General features: G+C 34.0%; 1 protein-coding gene across 1 annotated transcript; it reads left to right on the top strand.

Moving 5' to 3' along the window:
- Positions 1-8,953: 8,953 nt before the first annotated feature.
- LOC145112207 (uncharacterized) lies at positions 8,954-9,319 on the top strand. The gene has a single exon (XM_079048403.1). It carries the CDS (start codon positions 8,954-8,956, stop codon positions 9,317-9,319), a length of 366 nt encoding a protein of 121 aa, XP_078904529.1.
- The last annotated feature ends 1,009 nt before the right edge of the window (positions 9,320-10,328 follow it).

Raw genomic sequence — 10,328 nt, 5'->3', positions numbered from 1 at the left:
TGCTGCGACTTTCCTAATTATGCAATCAACTCAGATCTGGTTATTTAGAATGCATTCTATCTAAGCTAGTACTGAGAAAAACTAAAAAGCTCTAGTATAATCTCTTTTACCTTAATTAGTTAACCAAAATAGGTTCTTTGAATTAACCCTAACTTTTTACTGTTCAATTAAACAAGCTCTTAATTAAATCAGAAAAGTAGCTTTATGATTTGTGTAAAATTCCCAGCAATACCCAATACTTCTCACAAGCCCGGGAGCATAAAGATATGATTTTTACAGTTTATATCAGAGTTAAATCCCAACACATAACCAATCTGATACTTGATAATTATTACCAGTGACAAGAACAAGTACGGATTCTATTAACTGATTAACTGAAATGATAAAACCCTAGCTAGGTAATCAGACTAACAAGAATTAAAAATCAAACGTTCATTAAGTTCAAAACTGAAAAATCTTGATAGAAACACAAAATGAAAATCTGATCTGATAACTTATCACATGAAAAGTACTAGTCTAATGCAAAACTGAAAGCTAGGGTTTTAGCCAGACATGGCTAAAAACGAATTAAAATTAATAAAAATATAAACTAACTGATTAATCTTGCTTACTAAATGTAGGAGATGATCTTCAGCTTTCAAGTCTTTCGAAATCGCTGAAATCAGAGAGAAATTGCCTCAGAAAATGTCTTTTTCATTGTCTGGAGCTTTAGGAATAGTCCAACCTTCAATCTGATCAGAGAGACATCCTATATATATGAGCCAAAATCTTTCGGAGCAAGAAACCTAAAAATTTGATCGAATTTTTGGATCACACGATCGAATTTTTTGAGTTCTGGTTGAATTTTTCATTTTTCTGATTTTCAGACTTTCTGAATAGCAAAGTGTTTATTCGATCAAATTTTTGGAGATCATGATCGAATTTTGGAAAATCCAATCGAATTTTTGCATTTTCTGATTTTTTTCATAAACACAAAATTTGTCAAAAAAATTGTCTAGTTTTCGGAACATTTTGAATGTCGTCAATCGGAGTTACGAGTAAAGAGATATGGTAAAAATACTGACACGGGGTTAAAGTTGTCAGCAACATCCTTTTGGCTTTAGAGTGTAGCAATCTATCTTCGTATGATCAATTAGATCGAATATTTCTTGACCAAAACATTATCCAAGCATTCTTCAACATCCTCAATGAGTTCCAAGCTCCAATTAACTCCAATGATCCATGACACGCACCCAAAGCTGCTCCCAAAGTATTGCACCACTCGAATTATCTGAAAATAACATAAAAACGCTAGCAGTACGAGAATTCTAACGAATAACATGAGTTGAACATTATTTAAACTAATGAAATGAAAATATACAAAATATGATGATAAATGCTAATAAAAACTACCCTAAAAAATGCATAAAATGGCATCCATCATTATCTGAGCCATATCTTCTTATAATCTTTTTTGAATCAATCAGAGAGAAAATTGTTATATTTGAATCATTGTTCATAAATATTAATTCCACATTTCAATTTCATTTAGATTCTTAACTCATCAGATCTTTCAATGGATATCAATAATAGGCATAGTATGATCGAAATGGTAATCTATATCAATGAGTATCTGGTAACATGGGGAACGTAGAAGCAAAATTTTTTTGCCTTGTCTTCCTGTGAAGCTAAATTCATGACAGCAAGGACCGCAACTTACCAAAGGACCTGCATCCAAAGAATGCTTAATGTTCCAACAGTAAAACAACTTACGTGCTGTTTGTTTTTTCTGAGGTAAAATGTCTGCAGTCTGCGGACATCATCTGTAGACCTCTTCAGTAGAAGAGGTGAACCAAACGTCTGCAGTCTGAAAAAAAGAAGATTGTTTGTTTTTTTAACATCTGCGGGATACTAAAATAAACTGAAATCTAAATAAATTGATTTTTTTTAAACTTCAAAGTGATTTTTTAATATTTTTATGACTTTGTTATAAATAATTAACGAATCTAGTCAACTTTTATGTATTATTGTATAAAAAATAAAAATAAAAATGGTATGAATTAACGTATATATTTGATAAAAACCAACAACTTTGGTTGCAAAGTTATAACTAAACATTATAATTAGTGATCAAAGAATTTGATACATAAATGGATGGAAATAAACTTTGATTTTTTCAATTAAATCCATTAAAAACGTACCATAAATATTTTTTCTCGAGAATTTGACGATATTGTATTAAATAATGTTTTACAAAATTTGGCAAAAAAATATAAGAATATATTATGATTTTTTTTTCATATTTATATAAACAACATCTACTACTATTATTGTAATAAATATTTATTTATAAATTTGTCAAAAATATCATGTTTGTATCGTCGAACGTTTTTTTTTTTAAGTTTTGTAATTTTTTTTTTCAAATTGTTTATCATTAATAAAGTTGGAAAAAATATAAATTAAAAAAAAACTTCAAAAGAAGTAAAGATATATATGTTTTTTTAGGCTAGAAGATGTCTGAAGATGTTAGAAGACTCTGGTCCACATCTGCGCCAAGAAGAGGGCGTGCAGACATTTTTAGGTCTGCAGTCTTCAAAAAAACAAACAGTCTCTGAAAGCTATCGTTTGCGCGTGGTCTGCGCGGCGCAGACAGAAGAGGCCACGCAGATGTGCAGACAAAAAAGAAACACTACCTTAGTCTAATAGTTCTCTATGTGGATAACAACTATGCACTTGAGTTAATGAAGAACCAGGTGTTTCGCAGTTGAAGCAAACATGTTGACACACGAATTCATTTTATATAGGAATTTTTCAAGAAAGGTGATGTCATATTCAAGCATGTGAGTACTCAAGAGAAGTGTGAAGATATACTTACAAAGTAATTAGGAAATGTCAAGTTTTAATAAAAGTGTGATAATTTAGGAGTAAAGAACATCATAAATTCAAATTAAGGGAGAGAATATTGGACTATCCAAATTTGTTTCTGAAAACTATCCTTATTTTCATGTTAGTTTTTATCTTTTCCTCTATTACACAATTAGACATGGTTTAAATTCTTTTTTTCATATAAAAAGGGGTTATGTAACGACTCGAACTTTCTACACATACATCTAAGGGATATATCATAGTTTACTAAAAAAATGAAAAATTTTATAAAAATTAAACACTTTACATCCCAGGGTTAAAATTTGTTTATAATAAAATCATACATATAAACTTAAGCAAAAAGGAAAAATACAAAGAGAAAAACTATTCCTAATCTAAGTCCTTGTGACATACTTCCTCTCATACATCGACTAACACCTGAACTTGCAAAACATGAAAAACATCTAATACATCAGACCATAGGTCTGCTGAGTTATATTCTAATCTATTTTCATGTTACTCTACTCTTCTTTTAACTATTTCTTTCTTCATATAATCTAATTTTCTTTTTCTCTTCCTTCTCATGCTTTGCAATCTAATCTCTTCTTCTCATAGCATACATTTCTATTCTCTCTCTGTCATCTATCTCTTCTACTCTTTTCTTATTCTTTGACATCTCATTTATCTCGTACATTATCTTATTCTCTTCTTCTCTTCTCTTTTATCCTCATCTTGTACTCTTTCTTATCCTCTTCTTAGGCTCATCTCATACTTCATACATACTCTATCTTCTTTTTCTTTATCTCTCTCATACTCTTCTTTCTACATCTCTTTTCTTGTCCCTTACTCCTATCGTGTCCCATACTCTATATGTTCATCTCATACTCTATGCATGCTTTTCTCATATTCTTACTCTACTCGTCACACATATCTTACTCTTAGCATGCCTATCTCATACTCCATTCACACTTCATCTCTTTGTTCTCAACTAGACCCAACGATCCCATTTCATACTATAATCACATTTATCTTCTAAGGGAAACAACATCCCACTAAGACTATTCGGTACATTCAGGCAGACTTACTCCCTCTCTTATAATCCGTCATGGATCCTAAATCATTTTTCCTCTCTTGAATTACTCATGGATTCCTTACTCTTAATCCTTCACAGATTACATATAAGTTCTTAAAATAACTATCTTGCTTTATTCTACTCATTGGACCTTTCATGTATCTTCTCTAACTACACCATCTTATTCCTGCAAGAATCATACTCTTATTCCTGAAGGAATCATATCTCATTCTCGAAGGAACCTCTATCTCATTCTCGAAGGAATCATCTCCATCTCTTTTGTGTGACTCTTTACATAATATCTATCTCATATACATTCTATCTCTTTATCTCATTAAGAGATCTCCTACTACTCATCTAGTACTTAATTTATTAAGTACCTAATCTCTACCTTCATCTAACATCTCTTAGGTATTCTTCACAATACCATTAACATTTACACATACATACATACATACTCTTTCATATGATTATAATACATATAATCATATTCCATATCTTACGTATTTAACAAATACCCTTCTCATCTAGCCATACATACACTTGCATACATAGGATTATGATACATATAATCCTATTTTTTTATCATCTACATATTGCAGGTATTACTCATAATACCCTAAACATCTCCTTATATATACATATATATATATATATATATATATATATATATATATATATATATATATATATACTCTAGTTACACATACATGCTTAGATACATGATTTTAAATGTATAACATCATACATATTCTGAATATACATACATGCTCTAATACATGTTTCAAACATATATATATGTATATATATATATATATTATATAATATAATATAATATAATATAATATAATATAATATAACATGTATACATAATCTAATGTAGAGATAGTGATGTAACTCACCTTCTCATGGTCACCTAAAGACTCTATGGTTAATGGCAACGTACTTACACCACCGTGTCGTTGTAACTGCTTGACGACAGTTCCTTAGCTAATTTCATTCTAGCTTGGGGACATTTTCTATCAATCTTCTAAAATGCATGTCTTCTTCATCTTAAACCCGCTTTCTATGATCCTTATATACATGCGAAGGTAGAGATACGCTCTATAACGTGTGACAACCCGATATTTCAAGTCAATATAATGACCTAAAGTCAAGTATGGTAATCTATTTTGATATAATAAATATAGTGTCAAAAATGAAATGTTCAAAACTCTCAATTGGGTTGCATAAAATGATAGATATTGTGTCAAGGATTACAGAAATATAAAGAACACGCAAATCCGACTTATAACGAAGAAGTTATGACTAATCAAAGATTCACGACGAAACCGGTGAAACGTTGTCAAGTGTAAAAAGTGAAATTTCAATAAAATAATCTTTAGCCTTAGGTATCTAAACTAAAGTCATAGATTATGTTAAACCGTAAACATACATAAAAAGAACGTCCAAATCTGACTTCATATGAGGAAGTTATGATTTTTCTAAGTTTCAGCTTAGCAGTATGCAGCCCAAAGTTCGAATATGAGATCGAGGGATTTCTAGCCGAAACAATCTAAACGAGAATCGAAGATCTCGGTTATAGTAGTTCAACGGTAAAAAGACAGATGAAAACGGACGTCGGATGAAGAAGTTATGAGTTTATAACGGAGTTTTCCTGTCCCGGCCTACTAAAAATAATATAGTAAAAATTAGAATAAAAATTAGCCGAAGGAATCTAAACGAAAGTTGTAGAGCACAATCTCACCTACGCGTGGATATAAAGAACGTCGAAATCGGAGCTCGTATGCGAGAGATATGAATTTCTGAAGTTCGGGAAACGCACACCTACCTTATCCGAAGACTCACGACGTGAGTCTATGACTGATATGTGCTAGAGCTAAATCACCAGTCGTCGCGTCTACGGGCCAAACTCACGACGTGAGCCATCCCATGCTCATGACGTGAGTCCCAAAAATTCACCCTATAAATAGAAACCGAGGGTTTCGGTTTTACCTGCTCAATTCTCTCCTCTCTCTCACTTTTACTCTACGTTTAGCACCCCGAGACGACCCCGAAGCCCCGGTAACACCCCTAAAGCACGATGCGAGTCCCGACGCCCCGAAGCTCCAGAGAAAAACATTCTTTCCAGTCGAAGTGCTGCCCGCGTGAAGCTCATTTCTTCACCAGAAACCCGCGGTTACGTCAAGAAAGATCATTCCTAGAAACGACACGCTGCCCGATTCACCACTTATCAGGTGAGTTCATACCCCTACGTTTTTCAGAGTTTTCGTGTTTTCACGGGGGGGGGGGGGGGGGGGGGGGGAATTCAAGCAAAAGCACAAGTAATCTTGGGCTCAAAGTATATTCTTTTGTTTAAGATAATTATATTTTCAATATACTTTGAACATGGAAAATAGTTTTTACCAAATGGGTTAAGAAATCAACTCGCAGAAACGGTTTTCAAAACTCAGACAATGAACTTATGAATCATGAAGTAAAATATATCATTTTATAAAAGGATTATGTTAAATCAAAAAGGGTTTTCAACATTATTACTTGTAAATTTGTTAGTCTAAGTTGGAGACACGTCCTTGGTAACATTCACCACCGAAACAGAGTGTAGGACTAGCACATATGACCAGAATCTCTTGTAGGGAGAGCATGACTGTTGTGTATAGATCTATACGGGACTGACTATCCCGCACCTCGCTGCTAGCTACAGTGGGACCGGCAGGTCTACGGGTGACAAAGTCATAAAGGATAATGGCCCCGATACGTGCCATATCAAGTTAATGTATGGTTATAAAACTCACAACGTAGATAATAGCTATTTACTTACGTAATAATGGATCGAGTAAACTAACCTCAGAGTAATAACCAATTGATTACTAGAGGATATTAATAATACCTTCAGGATTTAGTTCACCATATTTTTATTAGTTTTATTTATGTTATGAGGCTAATATATCTCACTGGGCGTAACCAGGGTTTTTCAAAGAAAACTATGTTTAACGATATAAGTATGGTAAATATTTGTATACTTCATTTTAGAACGGATAACCAACAACCTACTTTTAGGGATAATATAGGATTTTCCCAGGATAACACGGTATTTTCATAAACGGATGGTTTAACATTGAACTAATGGATATTCATATTCATTCCATGACTCCTTGGATTCTACGTTTCTGTATGAATCTGGAAGTCATGGAAGGAATGGGTTTCAAACATGCTTTTATTAAGAAAATATGGGATTTTCTTGAAGAACACTTTTCAAAAGGATCAAAGAACATTTTCCACCAAAACTAAATGCTTATGAACTCGCCAGCTTTATGCTGATACTCTTTCAAAACTACTTGTATTCTCAGGGATTCAGTAATACGGGTAAATCTTCAGCTTTTGGAAAAAGGGACGCTACGGCGTCCGATATCAAAACATTTTAAATCATCATATTGTAATTATTTTGAGACATGTATTGTATTCAACAATGTAACTTTTAAATTATATTTATGATGGTTGTGTGTACTTTCTTTACAAATATTCAACTGTTATGATACTACATGAAGTCATCCGCCCCCGAATGTTTCCGCCATCCTGGTTTGGGGGTGTGACATAACGTTATTAAGTTATTTCTCATTAACTTAATATAGGTATTAATGCATTAAGGTAAAAGGTTTTCCCAAAAGCATAAAATTTCCCATTTTACCCTTTTGGCCAAAAGGCATCTTCTCATGCATTTCATCTCTTGAACTTAGTCATCTAACCGCATCTAAGTGACTTAGACTTATCTTGGCCATTTTCATGAAGTCACAACTTTATAAAGTTACAAAATTCTCATAAATGACCATTTTTCCCATTTTGGTCAATATTTGACTACATGTCAAATCTCTCTAAATTTCAGGTTCTTACAAGCTAAGTTATTGATATTTATGTATTCATAACTAATTTAGATTCTTTATAAAGCTTACGCATCAAGTTAATAGGTTTTTCTCTAATTTTTCCTTTTTTTTCTTTCTGTTATTTCTCTATTTCTTGGTTTTTTCTTGTGCCCAAATGTAAAAGCAGATTTAACCGCTTAGATGTGTAATAATTTTTAGTACAATTCACATATGTTGGTAAACTGTTTGACGAATGAAATCATTAAATTGGTGATTTCCAAACATGTCAAATTTGGTTGATGTTTTTCTCGATTAGGAACAATAAAGGGATCAGTAATAGATGGTAGGATATGGGGGATTGGTTTGTGGGCTTCAATCAGATGAGATATTTATCCCTTAGATAAAGGAATGTTTGTTTGTCACATAAAATATTATAAATTCAATGTATATCCATAAATAGTGAGGGCCAGGTCTTATATATATATATATATATATATATATATATATATATATATATATATATATATATATATATATATATATATATATATATATATATATATATATATATATATATTTGGTGATTATCATAATAAAAGATCGAGATATTGAATACCATTAACATGGTATCAGAGCTACCAAATCTCTGATTTCCGATTAAGCGTTGATTCTTCAACCTTTTCTCTTTCAACCTTCTATTCGATAACTCACCTTCTATATTCTAATGGATCCTAAAACCCATCCCGCCATCATAATCACCAACATCAGAAATTTCATACCCTTTACCCTAGAGATGGAGAGTGGCCAATACACCTCCTGGGCAGAATTGTTCCGTATTCACTGTCGGGCCTTTCAGGTTGGAAACCACATTGACCCTAACTCAAAACCTCCTTCCTCACCTGCTTCCACAGCAACTAAAGCCGATAAGACCAAGGATGCCTCTGAATTGGAATCATGGTCTCGTCTTGATGCTTTTTGTCTTCAGTGGATATATAACACCATCTCGGATGACCTTCTTCATACTATTCTTAAACCTAACACCACTGCCCTGCAATCCTGGACCGCCCTTGAAAATATTTTTCAAGATAATCAAAGTACCAACGTTGTTTACCTTGACAGCAAGTTTGTTACCACTCGCCTCGATCACCACCCCAACATCTCTTCTTATTGACAAGCCATGAAAATGTTGGCGGACCAACTTGCCAATGTGGGTAATCCAGTTGCAAACCAGTGCCTTGTTTTAGAACTGCTTGCTGGTCTCAATGAAAACTATGAAAGTGTGGCCATGCTCATCCAACAAACTACGCACCTACCTAATTTCTATGATGTCCGTTCAAAATTAATCATGGAAGAAGCCCGGAAAGCACATCAAGCAGCTGCTACTGCTGCGTCTCCCACTTCGGGTGCCTCTGCCACCGCCCTAACAGTATCAACACCAAACACACAGCCAAAAACCAATGACAATAGTCGCTACAACCAACAACAATCAGAATACGTCAACTCTATAGGGCGTGGTCGAGGGCGAGGTGTTTGTGGCTGTTGACAATCCCCGAACGGACAAGGACGTGGATTAAACAACAGCTCTCTTCCGTCACCATACGAGTCAGGTTCTCGTCCCTATAAACCTTGGTACACACCGCCTCCATGGGCTTTTCCTAACTACTCCCCGTGGGATTACCCACCAAGCCCGTACCCGACTCAACCTGATGGCTCCTCTAACCCTCCTCCTAATGGACGATATCCTTGGCAGTCGACCTCAACCTCAACAGGCCTACAGCTCCTCGGAGGCAAGCTACACACCTACGGATCTTGAGCAAGTGTTCCACACAATGACCCTCCACCCACCTGATCAAACTTGGTATGCTGACAATGGCGTAATTAAAAATGTTCTTCACACACCTAACGTAATTAAAAACCTTTTATCTATTCGTCGGTTTACTGTTGACAATAATATTTCCATTGAATTTGACCCGTTCGGTTTTGATGTGAAGGACTTCCAGACGCGGACTCCCATCATCTGTTGCCATAGTACCGACAATCTTTACCCATTCACATTCAGGTCATCTTCCCAAGTTACGCTTCCTTCAGCCTTTGCTACAATTACTAGAGACCTGTGGCACCATCGGCTTGGTCATCCGGGCACGGATATTTTATCTTCTTTAAAGTCTTGTTTGCATTTTGATTCTAGTTATAAACATGTATCTACAGTTTTCTCTTCATGTGTGTTTAGAAAACAATCAAAGTTTCCTTTCTCTATTTCTAATTCCAGTACACATGTGCCTTTTGATATAATCGATACAGATATTTGGACAACACTTGTATTGAGCTCTAATGGTTATCGTTATTATTTATTATTCTTAGATGATAAAACTAATTTCTTGTGGACATATCCTCTTGCCAAAAAGTCTGAAGTCTTTCCAACCTTCAAACAATTCTTTTCTTTAATCAAAACTTAATTTCATTACACCATTAAAACTGTACAATGCGATAATGGCCGCGAATACAATAATCAACATTTTCATAATTTTTTCTTCGAAAACGCTATTCAATTC

This window comes from Lactuca virosa, chromosome 5 (assembly GCF_052849685.1).
Source record: "Lactuca virosa cultivar CGN04683 chromosome 5, Lactuca_virosa_CGN04683_v6, whole genome shotgun sequence".
NCBI classification, from domain to species: domain Eukaryota; kingdom Viridiplantae; phylum Streptophyta; class Magnoliopsida; order Asterales; family Asteraceae; genus Lactuca; species Lactuca virosa.
This window is presented reverse-complemented; position numbering and strand designations above follow the sequence as displayed.

What these genes read in the sequence shown, in the direction of transcription:
- LOC145112207 (XM_079048403.1), top strand. Translation starts at nt 8,954, where the DNA reads ATGAAAATGTTGGCGGACCAACTTGCCAATGTGGGTAATCCAGTTGCA.